This window comes from Mastigoproctus giganteus, chromosome 4 (assembly GCF_048544385.1).
Source record: "Mastigoproctus giganteus isolate SK-2022 chromosome 4, ASM4854438v1, whole genome shotgun sequence".
Classification (NCBI taxonomy): domain Eukaryota; kingdom Metazoa; phylum Arthropoda; class Arachnida; order Uropygi; family Thelyphonidae; genus Mastigoproctus; species Mastigoproctus giganteus.
In genome coordinates this window covers 115,848,744-115,868,872 of record NC_143578.1, presented here as the reverse complement: position 1 = coordinate 115,868,872, position 20,129 = coordinate 115,848,744, and the positions used below count along the sequence as shown (strand labels likewise).

The 20,129-nt window shown below is 38.4% G+C and overlaps 1 protein-coding gene across 3 annotated transcripts in view; it reads right to left on the bottom strand.

The window, feature by feature from the left end:
- Positions 1–20,129, bottom strand: part of LOC150087009 (leucine-rich repeat-containing protein 40-like) — a 500,077-nt gene that overhangs the window by 132,548 nt on the left and 347,400 nt on the right. For all 3 annotated transcript variants that reach the window (XM_090372899.1, XM_090372898.1, XM_090372896.1), the window contains exon 11: positions 4,820–4,927. In XM_090372899.1, coding sequence (XP_090229025.1) covers positions 4,820–4,927 — 108 coding nt within the window. The remainder of the gene's footprint in view (positions 1–4,819; positions 4,928–20,129) is intronic.

The following is a 20,129-nucleotide window of genomic DNA, read 5'->3' as shown; positions in this document are numbered from 1 at the left end:
GTTAAAAATTTGTTTGCAAGACTGAAAGTTTATAAAGCAAATGTTCTCATACTGAGAGCGTGCTATAGTGTGAAGCTAGCTTGTGCTGTTTGTAACTTAAAGCAGGTCCATGAAAAAGATATGGATTTTTGAGAGGATTTCAAAGAAATGCATTTATTCCATAATTAATTGCAATTCCAGGGTTAAAATAAAAAATTAAAAAAAAAAAAAAAATCTGATTATTTCAGAAAGCAAGCACAAAACTTAAGTTCATTATAGGAATTGTAACAGCACAGTCAAGTAAATAAAAGGGGATCAGCATCCTTAATATTTCATATCTTTTAGTCAATACACACTCAGATAAAACAATTAGGTAAATTTTATTTTCACTTATAATTCAGTTAGGCCATAAGAAGTGTTAAACTTGTCGCTAGACACCAGCATTATATTGAAGCAGCAAATTATTCATGTATACTCATTGTTCCTTTTATATAATGAAATGTTTTGTTTGAAGAAATACATATTATTATTAGTGCAATAAATGGCCACTACAACCCTATCCAATTCTACACCGAAAGGACAGAATTCCTTTAAGGGTGCTCTTACCAAGAAAGACTTAAATTCTGCAAATTGCAGTGCCTGGAGAGCAGACACCTGCGAGGTAATCTGATTGAGGTGTATAAGGCCTTGAATGGGTTGAGCAAGCTGAATGCTGATGGGATTCTTCCACTTGCTCAGATTAAGAACCTGAGGGGACACAGTTTTGAACTGAGGAAAGACAGTTGTAGCCTTAAGCCAGCGGGTACTTGATTGGTGGAACAGAATTCCATCTTTTGTTGTGAAAGTTGGTAGCCTAAATAAATTTAAGAATGAGTTGGACAGGCATTTGGAATGAATGGAGGGTTGAAGTGGGAGGGTTTTTTTTTTTTTTTTTTCTGCTGTTGGCTGATGCTGCATAAACTTGCTTTCTTGCATCGTATGCCTCTACTAATCCTAATGCATGGGATACCTCGTTCCTGCGCAATGTGCCACTGTCATCCCTCTTGCTAGTGGACGAACTTACCGCTTGGCAGGTATATAGGTACACTGCATCACAGACAGTAATTCGATGTATGGATAAACATTGTGAGTTAACCGACTTTGAAAGAGGGATTATAGTGGGTGCTCGATGTCACTCTATCACAGTGGTGGTAGAGAAATTGCACTATCCTCGTTCAACAGTATCAAGAGTGTATCTTTCGGGAATATGTGAGGGAGAAAACAGAGAGTGGTAATCAATGGACACTGCTCATTGGGGATTAATGTTATTAGTGGAGTCCCTCAGGATTCAGTGTTGGGTCCATTATTGTTTTCTGTATTTATAAATAATATTGATGATGGTATATCAAGCTTAATGTCCAGTTTGCAGACGATACAAAGTTTGGCAGGGTTGTAAAGGACACTACTGACGCTATGCTACTGCAACAGGATCTAGAAAGGTTGAGCAGATGGGTTGAGAGATGGTAAATGAAGTTTAACATTGACAAATGTAAAGTACTATATATGGGAAACAGCAACCCCAGAGCAACATATCAACTCTGTGGTACTACACTGACAGTGGTAGAGAATGAAAAGGACCTGGGGGTAATTGTGCAGGCAGATATGAAGTTCTCTGAGCAGTGCAGATGGGCTGCAAGAGCAGCTCATGGTGTCTTGTCAATGATATACAGGAACTTTTCCATCAGGGATAAGGAGGTGATTATTCCCTTGTACATGCTCAATGCTGATGAGATTCTTCCTCTTGCTCAGAATAATCACCTGAGAGGGCACAAATTCAAATTGAGGAAAGACAGATGCAGGATAGATGTGCGAAAATTTGCCAGCGGGTGCAAAAATTTAGCCAGCGGGTAGTTGGTTGGTGGAACAGACTTCCGTCCCTTGTTGTGGAAGTTGATAGCCTAAATAAATTTAAAAGCTCAGCTGGACACGTATTTCGAACGAACAGAGGGGTGAAGTGGAAGGTTTTTTTTTTTGGCTGATGCTGCATAAGCTTGCTTTCTTGCATTATATGCCTCTACTAATGCTAATGTGCCATTTCTGGAATAACACCCATCGTAGACAGTGCTGTGGGCAGAGAAAAGTGGCAGATGAACGTAGCCGTCGGTCTTGCACTGTTTCAGCCAACTGGAGAGCAACGGTGGCACAAATCACCACCAACTTCAATGAGAGTGGTGCCAAAAATGTCCCTACCAAGACCATCAGGTGATCATTAGATGCAATATGTCATGGGAGCCGCTGAGCCACTAGAGTTCCATTGCTAACACCATGACACAGAACTCTAAGCCTCAATTAGGCAAACGAACATTGGCATTGGACCTTGGATGATTGGAGACTGGTCTCTTTGTCTGATGAGTCCCATTTCCAGTTGTTTCGAGCAGATGGAAGGGTGCATATTTGGTGAAACCGCACAAAACTATGCACCCATCATGGCAAAAAATAATTTTGATATCGTATATTTGGATTTCAGGAAAGATTTTGACACTGTTGCGCATGGAAGACTATTGTACAAATTGGAGCAGAATGGTATTAAGGGTAAGTTGCTACAATAGATAAAAAGATGGTTAAGTGGGAGAAGACAGAGGGTGGTAATCAATGGGTACTGCTCTTCGTGGACTAATGTTATTAGTGGAGTCCCACAGGGTTCGGTGCTGGGTCCACTGTTGTTTTGTATATTTATCAATGACATTGAGGAAGGTATATCAGGCTTAATGTCGAAGTTTGCAGATGATACAAAGGTTGGCAGGATTGTTAATGACAGCAATGGCAGTGTGCTACTGCAACAAGATCTAGATAATTTGGGCAGATGGGCTAAGAAGTGGCAACTGAAGTTTAACCTTGATAAATGCAAAGTACTGCATATGGGTAGAAGTAACCCCAGAGAAACATACCAACTGTGTGGTACTACACTTAAGGTGGTAGAAAATGAAAAAGACCTGGGAGTAATTGTGCAGTCAGATATGAAGTTTTCGGAGCAATGCAGACAGGCTGCCAGGGCAGGTCATGGGGTTTTGTCAATGATATATAGGAATTTTGCTAGCAGGGAAAAGGAGGTGATTGTCCCTCTGTATAAGGCAATGGTCAGGCCACGCCTTGAGTACTGCATACAGGTCTGGAGGCCTCATTTTAGGAAGGATGTAGATTTGCTTGAGCGTGTACAGAGAAGGGTAACAAGATTGGTGAGGGGAATGAAGGGACTCTCTTACCAAGAGAGGCTTAAGTTCTGCAAATTGCAGTGGCTGGAGACCAGGCACCCGCTCGGTGATCTGATTGAGGTGTATAAGGCCTTGAATGGGTTGAACACGCTGAATTCTGATGGGATCCTTCCACTTGTTCAGATTACAAACCTAAGGGGACATAAATTCAAATTAAGAAAGGACAGATGTAGAATAGATGTGGGGAAATTTGCCTTTAGCCAGCGGGTGGTTAATTGCTGAAACAAACTTCCATCTGTCGTTGTGGAAGTTGATAGGTTGAATAAATTTAAGGAGGAACTGGACAGGCATTTGGAGGGAATGGTGTGATTTTTATTTTATTTATTTTTTTTTGGCTGATGCTGCATAAGCTCATACACTTGCTTTCTTGCATCACATGCCACTACTACTACTACTATTACAACTACAACAAGGAACTGTTCAGGAAGGTATACGGTCGGTAACTGTGTGGGGCCTGTTTAACTCCGACATATTGGGACCTCTGGTACAGCTAGACGCATCTCTGAATGGTCCAAGTTACATGTTCATCCTGGAAGACCATCTGCATCCCTTAATGGTCATTGTGCACCCACAGAGTAATGGACTCTTCCAGCAGATGTGGTGAACAGAACATGGTTTGAAGAGCATTCTGCAGATTTTACTACCACAGAATGGCCTCCCCATTCACTGAACATGAACCCTGTGAAGCATATTTGGGATGCTGTGGAAAGGTCCGTTTGAGCTTTGGATCCTCCACCTAGAAATGCAATGGAATTATGGGCAGTGGTCCAGCAAGCATGGATGGAAATACATGTGGAACTCTTTTGTGAACTAGTGGACTCAATGCCTCACCGTGTGACTGCCCTTATCCGGGTGAAAGGTGGGCCTACCCATTACTAGTTAGGTATCCCACGATTTCTGTCCACTCAGTGCATGGTAATATAATTAGATAGTATTAATCAGAGCTGTAATACTCAATATGTTTTACGTTGATATTAATATTTGTAAAATAATAAGAGGAGTTTACCTCAATATAGTACGTAGAACATTTCCGTATGATACTTCTCCAGAAATTAAAACGAAAAAATCGAAAACTTACATAAGAGTAAAAAATAAATAATTAAAAACCAATTTAACACAATTTAAATCAATTTAACAATTAAAAATCAATTTAATGCAATTAAAAATTAAAAAGAATCTAATGAAAATATGCAAAATGACTTTCCTTCCTATCTTTTTGAAAATGGAAGGAAAATTGTTTTGAATATATTCGTTAGATTCTTTTTAATTTTTAATTGTGTTAAATTGATTTTTAATTATTTATTTTTTACTCTAATGTAAGTTTTCGATTTTTTTCATTTTAATTTCTGGAGAGTATCATACAGAAGTGTTCTACGTACTATATTGAGGTAAACTCCTCTTATTATTTTACAAATAGTAACACAATAAATTCACATTTCAGGTAGTGCCACAATTCTAACATAACAAGAAATCTAGTTATTTGAATTAGATGAAATCATTTCCAGTGTAGCAGCAAATTATATAGTAGTACAGATATAAATGTCATCTGAGATATAATGGTAGCAAATAATGACTCTATCTAAACTTACCAATCGGGTACAGAAGTAAGAAGATTTTTGCTTAAATCAACAATATTTACATCAGCCTCAACAGCCATATCAATCAACTCCTTTGGAACAGTGGATGCTCTATTATTACTGAAGGAGAGTAGCATAACAGAAGAATAATATATTATAAATAATAATAATATGTATAATACAGTATAACAGAAGAATAAGAGAATAAAGATAGCAATATGAAGGTAGCAATAAGATTAAGATACAAATCTGAAATAGAAAAAACTTGGAAAGTGCATTTCCAAACAGTCCTTTTATATGCTCTGTACTTTTTGTATTTTACTGTTGTTTGTTTTTAGTTTATTATGAAGCAAAAAATTTATATATACAATAAATGCAATATTGTTATTTGACATACACACATTTAAAAGTATTACTTTTATACAAAATTTTTGCTTTGTCGAAACATACTAGAAGATACAAAGCTCTTAACCCTAGTACTCTCAATTCACTGAAACTTTATAGGCTAAGTTTTGGGTCTTTTATGGAATTCTTCTTTGGGTCAAACTGGGGGAGGAGAGTTAATTAGTGTTGTATCTTTTACAACCTGTAAGAATGATTTTGACTTTTTGTATACAACTTGATATGGTTGGAGGGACTACACTTGTGCTGCTTTACTGAGAACCATGAGGTAAACCAAATAAGTCTCTATATTTCGAACAATTTTCTTATATGTATTTAATTAGCTAAGTAGACATGTATTTTATGAAACCAGGTTAAGAAGACAGTTAACCTGGTTTCATATGCATTTAATTAGATAAATAATTTTACTGTTTTAACGGTTCATTCTTATTATTCAATATTAATTCTATGACAAAATGATATTCTCTCCTGTGTGCTGCTCTGTGCTATTAGTATTCACTGAGTCAGTTCTATTCAATATCTTAATTAATCAGAATGTATCTACATTTGTATAAGTTATTTTAATTAGGAAAAGAAAATTCAAAACATAGTCTATAAAGTTTTAGTAATTCAAGTACTGGGTTAAGGGCTTTGTTGCAATAAAAACAAAATTTTGTTGCCAGCAAGTAGGTTAAGTGTTTCCTCATTTAACATATTACTTATATAATACAGTCGATTCCGGTTATTTGGGACACATCGGGACTAGTGCATTTTGGCCAAATTAAGCGGCTGCCCCAATTATCCGAAGTTTCACGTAAATAGTTAAAAATACAATGTAACCCCCCCTTTACAATTGGTTCACTGTACAATCAAATTACGTTATGATGGAGTCACCATAGTAAAGTACCGTTCACCATATGATGTGCAGTAAGTGCCGGTCATTATGATCACGTTTGTGAATTGAATTTTAATTCTATTAAACAGCAATTCTAATTAGCGAAAATAGGAGGAATGTTATCTACAGGCTATAAAAGTAAAGATATATTAAGCACAAATTTACCCTCTATTACCTTACCAATTAAAAAATTAAATGATACGGGAAATTCGGAAGAATATATGTGATAATCAGAATAATTAATACGTACTGTAATATGTACATACTAACCAAACTAGTTGACATTTCTGTTCACTAACATTTGTCGGTGGGGGCTGAAATTTAAAACAGTAAAAAGATAAGCAATCAATAACAAAAAACACTGCACACACAAATTTGCAAGTAACACAATACGCGCAAGTGTGAACGGAGTAACGAGTTACAAAGCTTTAAAAATAGGAATGAAGAGAAGATTCTGAAAATTATTATTTTTTTTATATGATTGAAGATTCCATGGAAGCGTAAACACATTTTACCATAATAACCCACAGAATTCCAGCTGTCAGTATTATCGCAAATTCAATAAGATCGAATTTACTATCCGTTTACGATAGATTGCACTAACAGAAAAGCTCAATAAACAGGTGACTGCTAATTGTTTTTATTGTTTTATGGTTGTGACCTCCAAAAATCCAACCAAACTACGTGGTACGGTCAGAGAAAATCTTAGGTTAATCTCCAGTGGTGCGGTCTCCTGCCCCGATTAAACAGCATTTTGTCCCAATTAAGCGAAGTAAACTCTGGCTATTTTTTCGATTGGGTTCTGTTTTTTAAGATTTGCCCCGATTAACTGAATCGGGGCAGCCATTTATTTGGTGGCCCAAATAACTGAAATCCACTGTAATTAAAATTTGGATTATTTTTTTGGCTTTAGACCAGATGCCAATATTCCTTGTTAGAGCACCAACAATAGAAAAATAGTCTTTTGATATTTGCATATGTCATGCACACAGTATTAGTGCTGTGATTTCAATACCTTTAAAGAACTAATCAAAGATGGTTACTGGGTCATCATAAAAATATAATGATCATGGTTCACACAGAGACAGCAACTCTGTGTTAATAAATTCAGTAAGCATGTCGAAACATACTAGAAGATACAAAGCTTTTAACAATTCATAAAGTAACAGTTAATGCAGTGTAATTGTCACAATACAAGGTCTCACATTTACAAATGATGCTACTCCATACCTTTCAATGAACAGTGCAAAAAATAGAAGTGAGCTTCATCTGCATAAGTAAGTTGTTAATCATGTCTTTGTGTTTGTTTAAAAGATCAAGAAACTGCTCAATTTCTGAACAGTCTAGATTTTATAAAAATTTATAAGAAAATTTAAATTCTATACAATATGTGACATGTATATGTATTTGATGTGTTCAACACTGTCTACCTAGGAGCAGTACACTGGAAACTTTGCTCAGAAGCTATTTGCACTCTCTGAACATTCCTTGGGAAAGTGGGGGGGGGGGAGGTAGCCTTTCCTGGGGTCCACTTCACCACAGCTTAGAATCACCTGATTCAAGAAATTAAACATTTTGACAGTATTATCAGCTGCATCATGGGGTAACAATCATCATCATCTCCTTCACTTGCATTATGCTACAGTAAGATCACAGTTAGAATATAGATCGCCAGTTTACAACTCTGCCTACCACCTTAAGGTGGTTATGGTTAGATCCTATTCATCACAGTGGCTTATGCATTGCTCTTGGAGCCTACCACAAATCTCCTGTCCAAAGTCTTTACGCTGATGCTCATGACCTTCTGCTCTGTCCATGATAACAAATTTTACTTCTAAATTATGCTATAAAAATCAAAACTCAACCCATGCATCTAGCTTCAAAGTATCCATTTACTCCAGATTGGGAGAACTTGTAACATTTATCCATCAATGAACTGGCTAGCTGGCATAAATCTTCACTCATAACTTGATAATTGGCAGCTAGATCTTTCTAAAATAGCCATCACTAGTTAGTTCCCCCCACTCCTCCATGAGCTTTCTGTCCCCCAGCAAGTGATTTGTCTCTCCAAGAATGGAGAAAAACTGCTCTACTGAAGAGAATATAACAAAGCTTCAGATATCACTAATTGCAAAACAAGAATTTATACTCAAATATACATTAGTGGCTCAAAAATTGACCATTGTGCCGGTGATAATGTTGTCCTTCCATCCTCCATAACCTTCAGATTTCAGCACATTACCTGCACTGAATGCAGTAAAAATGGCCCTGGAATCTACAAAATACCAGTTTACTCATAGCATAACATTCAATGACTTTCTCTTTCTCAATGCCATTCTTACTTTACAGAAACCAAGAAAACATCACAACTACCTACTTGACCATATTCAGAACTTGCTAACTGATCTACTCAGGAAATTAAAGTAGTAAAATTTTTGTGTCCATAGTCATGTTGGCATACCTGGCAGTGAGAGTGTCCAAATCCACTGTGGAACTAGTTGATGGCTTTTTTAAAATTCCTTTCACCAACTAAAAAATCATGTAATAAGTCAAAGTATAAATTATTAGCAAGCTATCTAGCAAAATAAAGAAGGCAACAAACTCCTTCGAATTAAACCAAATCCCCAGTCTTGGCCATCCAGCTTCTGCTCAAATCAAAAAGAAAAGAGGAAATTATGCATGCAAGTCAACTCACAATCTAACATATCATAATTGATCTACAACAGATCAATAATAGATCATCTCTATAATAGAGTATGGCAAATCTTTTGTTATCAAGGCATGCAGCCCAAATTGCTCCTACTTTGAAACAAATTTTAGATGACAGATCTGACATCAATGCAGTTTTTACTTAAAAAAGATACCACCGGTGCTAATGGTCACTTTCTACTACTGTTGCATAATGGCCTTTAGTTGCTGTTGTACCATAAACCTCCAACAACAACAATCCCTCTTCCCATTCATCAGTTATTTGAAAGTTACAAACCATGGTCTTTTGGTGTTACAAGATGATGCAGGACTATTACAAGAAATATCAATAGTATTAGTAATAATAAGGACAAACTGATGCAAGAAAGCCAGGCATTGTTAGCCTCAAATTGTTTTTTAAATAATAAAGAGGTCATTTCATTTCATCTAGGTCCAATCCATCATTAAATTTACATGTGCTCTATTTCTACAATATTAAGTGGTAATTTGTTCTAATGGTTATTGACACTCTGCTTTGGCTAAATGCAAATTTTCTATCATTTTGAATGATAGTTAATTATAACCATGATTAAAAACGTTCTACGGCTATCACCTCAATAACTGTTGACTTCCTAACCTATTATTTTTCAAATATCGTTATTCTCTTATCTGTCATCATGTTACTGTTATTTGGTTTTTAGGAGCATTAGCAACTAAGGCCATATTGCTCCGGGAATATGCAGTGGTAATTCCCTGACCTTTCCGCATCCTCCGTATTTGGTGGCGACTGGCTCGAACCCTGGTCTAATCAAGAAGCGTGTGCTACGCGCTGCTGCTCCTTCCCACCTGGCTCATCATGTTGCAACCTGTCTAATTCATGTGGGTGGAAGTCAGTAAGCATTGATATCCAATTGGCAAGGAGTTATGTCAGTGAATTTGCCCAAATTATTGAGGAGTTATATATGGTACTAAACAAGTCTTCAACATCAATGAAATGGGTCTGTGATAGAAAAATACTGCCAAAACAACTTTCATAATGAAGAAAGTGAATAGCTTGTTTTGGTCATATGTTATCTAAGAATTAAATGATTCCATCTGGGAGACAATGCTGCTTGGGTTTAAAAGTTAAAACCAACATTTATTTACTACTCACAAGGAACCAAGAGCTTGAAAAAAGTTCGTGGTTTTCGCACACACATAGGAGAGGCATTAGCCCTCAGCAAAAAGGAGTGTGTTAGACGACTGTGTCTTATGTGGAGCTAAGCAAGAACAACTTCCTCTTTATGATCCCTGTGCAGACCAGACTGCCATAATTTGAATATAGGTTTCAGTTTAGGATTATATGTTCGTTTGTAACCTGCTGATGCCACAAGTCTTGCCACTGAGAATTTAACTTGCCACGAATTACTTGCAGTATCAACCAAATTGTTTCCTCTAATCTTGATGTGGCTGGGGATCCAGCAGAAGTGGATGTCAAATCCACCTTCATAAAGACTGTATATCATCTGTTGAAACTGAGACAGGATTGGATGAGTAATGTATCTCATCTTTGATAAAGTCTGTAATGCAATCAGTGAATCAGTGTATATAATAAACTGCTGGTATTGGCGATTTCTTATGTGATCCGGAGCTAACTCTATAGCAGGTAGCTCTGCAGTGTATATGCTGCATTCAGGGAGAATCTGTTCAGATGTACTAGAATATAAAAAAACAGCAGCAGATCCCACACACAATTCTGACTTCTTGCCACTTTATGCAGATGGCTCGAAGTCAGAATGTTCAGAATGGTAGTAGTAGTAGTGGCATGTGATGCAAGAAAGCAAGTGTATGAGCTTATGCAGCATCAGCCAAAATAAAAAAAAAAAAAAAAAATCACACCATTCCCTCTAAATGCCTGTCCAGTTCCTCCTTAAATTTATTTAACCTATCAACTTCCACAACGACAAATGGAAGTTTGTTCCAGCAATTAACCACACCCTGGCTAAAGGCAAATTTCTGCACTTCTATTCTACATCTGTCTTTTCTTAATTTCAATTTATGCCCCCTTAGGTTCATAATCTGAACAAGTGGAAGGATCCCATCAGAATTCAGCGTGCTCAACCCATTCAAGGCCTTATATACCTCAATCAGATCACCGCGCAGGTGCCTAGTCTCCAGCCACTGCAATTTGCAGCACTTAAGCCTCACTTGGTAAGAGGATCCCTTCATTCCCCTCACAAATCTTGTTGCCCTTCTCTGGACACGCTCAAGCAAATCTACATCCTTCTTAAAATGAGGCCTCCAGACCTGTACGCAGTACTCAAGGCGTGGACTGACCATTGCCTTATACAGAGGGACAATCACCTCCTTTTCCCTGCTAGCAAAATTCCTATATATCATTGACAAAACCCCATGATCTGCCCTGGCAGCCTGTCTGCATTGCTCAGAAAACTTCATATCTGACTGCACAATTACTCCCAGGGCTTTTTCATTTTCTACCACCTTAAGTTTAGTACCACACAGTTGGTACGTTTCTCTGTTATTACTTCTACCCATATGCAGTACTTTGCGTTTGTCAAGGTTAAACTTCAGTTAAGACATCTTAGCCCATCTGCCCCCAAATCATCTATATCCTGTTGCAGTAGCACACTGCCTATCATTGATAAATATACAAAACAACAGAGGGCCCAACACCGAACCCTGTGGGACTCCACTAATAACATTAGTCCACGAAGAGCAGCACCCACTGATTACCACCCTCTGTCTTCTCTCACTGAACCATCCTTTTATCCATTGTAGCAACTTACCCTTAATACCATTCTGCTCCAATTTGTCTGTGTCTGAATTATTGCTGCAGTCTTGTCTAGATGATCCTGCAATGCATCTTTAACCAGTGATTCCATTATTTTAATTGGGGATACATTTGCACATCTCCAGTCCGTGAGGACCACCCCTAAATCCAAGGATGCTCTCATAATTATGGCTAAGGTTTTGCTTACTTCCTTTGCTGCCTCCTTTAATATAACTGGATAGATCCCAACCACCTCCGGTGCCTTTCTTATGTTTAACTTCAACAATTTCTCCTTCACTTTGCTCTCAGTTATTACAAAATCATTAAGCACCCTGCTACAATTTGATAACCTTCTGCCATTTTCAAACCTTAATAACTCCTCATGTGTGAATGTAGATGTAAAATACTCTTTCAGTTTGTTTGCTACTGAGCACTATCATCAACAGTCGAACCATCGATATCAAGTGGAGCAATCAGATTCATCCCCTTCCTTTTAGAGTTTATATAAGTAAAGAAATCTTTGCTGTTTTTCTTAGCATCTTTTGCCAAAGATTTCTCGTAATCTGCCATTGCCTGCCTAACCTCCTTTGTGACCTGATTACAGACTAGCTTATATCTGCCATAGGCTTTTGAGTTGCTTGATAATTTATATGCACTCCATGCATTTTTCTTCTCTGTCATGAGTCTCATTAGTTCATTTGATAACCATTTAGGCCTAAACCTTGAACAATATTTCTTAATAGGTATGAAACTTTTAGTAGCATCCACGATTAATTCCTCGAATGCTTCCCACTTAGAATTTACTGTTGGTAACATCGTCAGTTGATCCCACTGTACAGAATTTAAAAACTGTCTGAGACAGTTTTTAAAGTTTTTAAAAACAGTTTTTAAAGACAGTTTTTGCTTCCGTAAAGGAAGCAAAAACCCTTTCCTTTACCCCTGATGGTAATTATATCTTTAAGAAAATCCCACATCAGTACACTGTGATCACTGCCACCTAGTGGTTCCTTTATCTGCAAATTCTTAATACACGAATGATCACTGCTGATAACCAGATCAAGAGTATTACCCTGTCTGGTTGCCTCTCGAACATGCTGCTGCAGAAAACACTCATCCAATAAATCCACAAAAGTCTTACTAATGTGTGACTGACGAACCCACGAGTTCCAGTCAATATCTGGGAAGTTAAAATCCCCCATTATAAGACATTCTGATTTACTAGCCCACTCTATTTCTCTGTACAATTGTTCATTGTACTCATTCAAGTCATTAGGCCTATAACACACTCCTACTCTTATTTTTGCTTTCACAGTGCTTATGTCACACCAAACTGACTCAACAGTGCACTGTTCATCTATATCAACTGGATGCACTTCTTTTGATTTTATGTTTTTCTTAATTAACAGCATAACATCCTTTCTGTACACATTGTACTCCCCAAATTCCAGTTCTGCATTCCTTATATCTGTGTGACACCACGTCTCTGCTATTCCAACAATATCTGCCTTTGTTGTCTTGACAAACACACTTCAAATTCATCAAATTTATTTACTATACTTCTAGCATTGGTATACATGTACCTATCCTTATTATTAGTTACCCTAACATATCCCATATACCCACCTTTTTCACGATAACTGCCATCCGTCCCTGAAACCCCCAGCACCCTTGGCTCCAGGTCGCTACTTATTCTAATAGAAGTTGTGCAAGAATCACCTTCACCTGTGCCTCCGGCTACTTTTAAACTTTTAGTCTGTGAATTCCCCCCAAGCTAGCAGTTTTCCAACCCACCTAACACTGCATCAGCAAATATTCTTGCACCCTTTCTATTTAAGTGTATCCCATCCCTATAGAAGCAGTCTCTCCTGTTAACAAGCACAGACCATGCTGAAAAAAATTCTACCCCTTGAGCCTTGCACGTTCCCTCCAGGGCTGAATTGATTGACAAGGCTCACATCATGTATTCCCTCCTATCGTGCCTGGACAGAATTGCAGACACTTTCAAATTTAACCTTAACTCACGACTTTTTTGCAACATTGGCCTGTACTTGTTAAGTAAATCTACAGATCTCCTACTCTTAATGTCATTTGTGCCAAAAAATCCAACAATATCACCTTTTGTACCCTTAAAAGATGATATATGCTTTACAACGTCATCAACTTTTGCCCCTGGCAGACATACCCTGGTCCTGTTCCATCTATCCTTTTTACACAATATATTCCCCGTCTCCATGACAATAGAGTCACCAACAATAACTAATTCCTTTGGGACCAGCGCATTCTGCCTTGGAGATTGCTGCTGTGTTGCCTGATGCCCAGGAGTGAGCTCTGGCGTTGAGTTGGGCCCCTCATTAATTTCTTCGAGGGCATCTACACTACACCTCAAGCTCTCATAGAACTCTGTAAAACGCTGAGTTGATGCCTAATTTCTAGATACTCTCTGCACTTGGCACACACAAAGACATTCTCCTTTGCTAGATCATGTTCTGTTCCAGAGAGTTCGGCAAACATTTCCAAATTGCACATTTTTTTAGGCTGTGATGCGTTGGAAAATCGCCCCCCTCAGTTCTCCCCCAAGTTACAGCACTCCTGCCACTTCGTGCCCGTTGCTTTGCTGCTCTAGTCTGGGGCATGATATTTTAAATTAATAAGATCAATAAATTTAATTAAATAATTGTCAATACTATGCTATCTAACAGAATCCTAAATGCAGTGATGCGTATTACGCTATATATTACGCTCTAACGTATTACGTTAGAGCTGCCTAGTTAGCACAATTAAAAATTTGAATTCCCTAGTACTTTATACAAAAACAATGGCTGCAAGATTCGAACAAAATAACGGTTTTACATATATTATGTAGTAATCTACAAAAACATTTTATTTAAATTAAAAATAAAAATAACCAGAGTAACTATAAACTACGTATAAAGTACAATATACAATAACAATTAGGTAAATAAAAAGGCAAACACTTATCGCTTTTTCGGAGCCCGTAATTCACAGCTGTAATTTTTAAAGAGAGTCAGCGTCCTCTTTAGAGCTGAAGGTAGTCAAAGGATGGGGTAGTAGATTTGTCACATTCTTAAATGAGAGGTCACAAGCTGGTATTTGAGCATGCCAGGGTAAAATGGGCTGCATTTGTGATCAAGCTATGTCTGCCACAACGTTACACTCTCTAAGTAGCTCTTGAACATGAATATCGAATGGATGGGTGGCAGTTTGAGGAGTGTTATACATATTTTCCCATTGTGGCTCAAAAATGGATGTGCAATGATTTCATCAAAGTGACAAGGATGGTTCACTTGATTCAATATATAAACTTTAGACAGGTGATATTCTGAATGCACCAACAGCAATACGGATGGCCTGATGGTGAACGGAATCAAGCCAACAAAGTGCGCTATTTCTAGCAGATGGATATAGATTCAGCCCTCTGATGCACTTTGTGCATAGCTGATGAATATGTTAGAGAAATGTCAGCCTTTTGTGAAATATGAGTCCCAAGAATTTCATCTCTGCTACTACTGGAATGGTGCTTTGTTCAAGTCTTAACTCAAGTTTGGGGTAAAAGTTATGCTTGAGACAGAAATAGACACAAATGGTCTTCTCCAGTGAGAAACTAAAACCAGTGGCTAGAGCCCAAGGAGTTAACATGGTCAATGGTGTGTTGCAGTTGTTTCTCAATAACCCTCCTGTTACATGATTGAGAAGATATGCCAAAGTTATTGACATAGAGTGCACTGTTTATGGTTCGAGGCAGTTTTTCAGTAATAGAGTTTATTTTAATGGCAAAAAACAGAACACTTAAGACAGATCCTTCAGGTACTCCCTCCTCTAGGCAAAAGGACTGAGAGAGGTTGGATCCTACCCACTCGAACTTGGAAAGAATGAAGGGATAAAAAGTTTTTAATAAAAACGGGAAGGTGACCTCTTAGACCAAGGTTATAAAGATCTTTTAAAATTCCGAATCTCCAAATTGTGTCATACACTTTTTCTGTGTCAAAGGAGATGGGCACCAGGTGCTCTCTCTCTTTTAGAAAACATTTTGAATATGCGCTTCCAGTCGAATTAAGTGGTCCAAAGTGTAACTGTTCCTTCGGAAGCTGCACTGATGATGGGAGAGAAAGTCATTTGATTCTAAGGGTACCATAAAAGATGCGCTTTCTCTCAAATATTTTGCATAAATAGTTAGTCAGAGCAATAGGACAACAATTTTTTTGTAAATTTACAATCCTTTCCTGGCTTAGCAAAGGCAAGAATAATTGCCTTGCATCACGAGTCCGGAAACTGCTCTTCGAGGAAGATTCTGTTGTATATAGGAAGAGCAGGCGGTCCAGTGATTTCAGGAAATGGTGTTTAATTATTTCATAATGGATGTTGTCTGGTCTAATCTAACAGCACTAGCTTTGGTAAGAATGGGAGCAGTTTTCAGCTCATGTATGGTAAATGTGGGTGGATACCCTTTGATGTAAAACTGAGGGCCTCTTTTTCAGTTTTCAGAAACTTGGGGGGGGGGGGAGTAAGATGTTATTACTGAGATGTTAGTAAATGTTTTCCCAACAGCATTGGCTATTGTTAAGTCTGCAATAGTGCATCCATTATATTCCATGAATGATGAAGAGTGTGCTGTGTATTTTCCCTTTATTTCCTGGATTTTGTCCCAGACCACCTTTGTGCTGGTCATCTGGGTAATAGTTGATGTGAAAGAGATCCACGATTCCTTCTGACTCTGATGCTGAATGTAGCATGGTTCGGCTCTTGCACGTTTAAAGGCTATTAGATTGGCCATGGTAGGATATCATCAGACTATCCCTCAAGCTTTATTCTGTGCCTTTTTTGTTGCTGTGCATTCTGAATTCCACCAAGGTTTGGGAAAAGGCAGAAATGAAATGGACATTTTTGGAATTGCAATTGTAGCTGCACAGACAATGCTTTCTGTGATGTACATGACTGCATCATTGAATAGGATCCTGACCAGGGTCATGCAAAGGGAGGTGCAATGGATGTAGTGCACCAGGACCCCCCAATCAAGGGAGCCATCAAAATCTCAACATAAACAAGGCCCCTTTTGCATCTCCCCCCCCCAGTACCTTTGCACAGTCCACCTCCGTAACCTAAAAGCAAGACACGGTCAGTCTCCCAGTAAGTAAGTAGGTTATCACAGGGAAGTGATCAGAGTAAAGTAACAGTTTTCCTTGGCCTCACAGATATGAAAAGGGAGGAGAGAAGGGGAAGGCAAGATAGATTAATGGCAGAAAACATACAGGTAGGCATGTGGAAAAAGGTGTTTGTTCCACATTTAGAAGGGGCAGGTCATTAGTAGTGAGCATATGCTCTATGACTTGTCCCCTTCCACAGTGTGTTATATCCATTAAAATCCCCAAGAAGAAAGAATGAGGGAGGCAACTGCATAACAAGATCATAAAGGTCTTTTCTGGGGATGTCAGTCCCAGGTGGCAAATAAATGGAGCACACTGTTAATAAAAACCCAAATGTAAGGCGAACTGCTACAGTCTCTATGCCAGAGGTAACTCGAAAAGGCTGATATGGGGTCCAGTTGCCCACAAGGATAGTGACTCCTCCATGAGCAGAGCCATCCCCAATTCTATGCTTACGAATAATAGCAATGTTATGCTTGATGCGGTCTCCGTAGCCAGGTGGTCAGGAGCACACAAATCTTTGAGTAGACCAGGGTTCAAGCCCCTGACTGCTAAATACGGTCGATCTGCCAACCTGCACTGGACCACCATGGCAGATTATGGTCCATTTCCCTCAGCATGAATCACTGAGGAGGGTTCCATCCTGTAGTGGGTTGATAATGACTGCAATTTACCTTTTTTTTTTGATGCGGTCTTCATTTGTCTCAAGATAAGTCTGCTGTAAACAAAAGCAAGTTGGTTTGTGCTTTTGTAGTACCTTGATATTTTCTGCATTTCACTGAAAACAACAATTCCACTGTATGAATTTAGCCATTGCCTGGAATTGGTGGATCCATCTACCCTTAATGCCATACTGATCCAATTTCAGACTGAAGCAGTATGGCATTAAGGGAAAGTTAATGCTATGGATAAAGGGATGGTTGAGTGGAAGAAGACAGAGGGTGGTAATCAATGGACACTGCTCTTTGTGGAGTCCCCCAGGATTCAGTGTTGGGCCCATTGTTGTTTTCTATATTTATCAATAATATTGGTGAAGGTATAACAGGCTTAATGTCCAAGTTTGCAGATGATACAAAAGTTGGTAGGGTTGTTAATGATAGTAACGACAGTATGCGCTGCAACAGGATCTAGAAAAGTTGGGCAGATGGCCTGAGAGGCGGCAACTAAAGTTTAACATTGACAAATACAGAGAACAGTAACCCCAGAGTAAAGTAACAACTGTTCGGTACCTACACTCAGGGTAATGAAGATGAAAATGATTGGAGGGTAATTGTGCCATCAGATATGAAGTTTTCAGAGCAAGGCAGACAGGCCGCCATAGCAACTCATCGGGTCTTGTCAATTATATACAGGAAGGAACTTTGCTAGCAGGTCTTAAGGAGGTGATTATCCTCTTGTATAAGGCAATGATCAGGCCACACCTTGGGTACTGCATACAGGTTTCGAGGCTTCATTTTAGGAAAGATTTGAGCTGCTGGAACGGGTACAGAGAAGGGCAACAAGATTAGTGAGGGGGACAAAGGGTTGTCCCCCTCACTAATCTTGTTGCCCTTCTCTGTACCCGTTCTCTTACAAAGAAAGCTTAAATTCTGCAAATTGCAGTGCCTAGAGACCAGGCGTCTGCGAGGTAATCTAATTAAGGTGTTTAAGGCCTTATTGGCTGAAATAAGGCCTTATTTGCTGAAACACTATGGTTTCAGCAAACTCCATGCTAATGGGATTCTTCTTTTTGCTCAGATTACAAACCTGAGGGGGCATAAATTCAAATTGAGGAAAGACAGTTTCAGAGTAGATGCGTTGCCTTTAGCCAGCGAGTGGTTGATTGCTGGAACAAACTTCCATCTGTATTTGTGGAAGTAGATAGCTTGAATATATTCAAGGAAGAACGGGAAAAACTTTTGGAGTGGATGCAGAGTTGAATAGGAAGTGGTTTTTGGCTGATGCTATATAAAGCTTGCTTTTTTGCATCATATATGTCACTGTTAATGCTAATTATTTTCTTTATTCCTAGACAAACAAGTCAGTTCAAGTGTCATTTTTGTTATCTCTTATATTGTGCATGCCTTTGCAATGAGTTGCCATGATATTATTTAATATTATTTATTCTTGGCAGATACCACCACCCAGAAGGCACCGTTTCGAAGCTTGTTGACCTCTCATTGGTGTTCTGATTGATACCCTCGTGATACAATGATTGACAACCCAGTTATGAAGTGTAATTCCACAATATGAAAGATACTAGTTAGTGTGCAACAGTTAAGACTAATAAGAGATTTAGGGCTGAAAGTGAATTTCCTGTATTCTGAGGCTTACAGTCCTATTAGTCTTTACTGTCGCATTTCATTTGGCATCACTCATATCATGGAATTACACTTCATAACTGGGTTGTCACTCATGTCACCAGGGTACCTAACTGCCCACTGATAAGAGGCCAACAAGCTTCAAAATGGTGCGCCCAGAAGCTTGTATAAGTAATATTAATCTTCTTTTCTGGTGAAGCTTTGCTTATTCAAGGTGGTGCAATATTAAAGAAACTCATTGCGAAGGCATTCGCAATATGAGATGTAACAAACACGATGCTATTTCATCTACTTTGGTGATTTACTACAAAATAAATCACCAAATTGTCTAGTGAATTTCTCGTAGTCTGAGGTTTTCAGCCCTAAACCCGTTATTAGCATTAGCAGAGGAATATGATGCAAGAAAGCAGGCTTATACAACAGGAAAAAAAAAAAACAAAAATACTTCCCATTTCACCCATCCATTCACTCCGAAAGCTTGTCCAGCTTTTCCTTAAATTTATTTAAGCTAACAACTTCCACAACGACAGATGGAAATTTGTTCCAGCAATCAACTACTCGCTGGCTAAAGGCAAGTTTCTGCATATCTGTTCTACAACTGTCTTTCCTCAATTTCAATTTATGCCCCCCTCATGTTTGTAATCTGAGCAAGAGGAAGATTCCCATCAGCATTGACCCCGCTGAAACCATTCAAGGCCTTATACACCTCAATCAGTTCACTTTGCAAGATGCTGCAATTTTCAGCACTTAAGCCTTTCTTGGTAAGCACCCTTTTGTTCCCCTCACCAATTTAGTTGCCCTTCTCTGTACTTATTCTTGCAGCTCCACACATTCTTCCTAAAATGAGGAACCAGACCTCATTTTAGGTCTGGAGGCCTCATTGAGTACTGAACACTGCACTCAAGTGTGGCCTGTCAATGGTTAATGCTACCCATATACATACTTTGCACTGGTCAATGTTAAACTTCAATTTGAATCAGTAATGGCCACAAAGTGCAAGAAAGCCTATGGCTTATGCTGCACAAGCCAAAAAAAATAAATAAATAAAATAACATAAAAAATAAAATAATAATAAGAAGAAAATTTAAAAAAAAAAAATAATAATAATAAGAGAAAAGGAAATAGA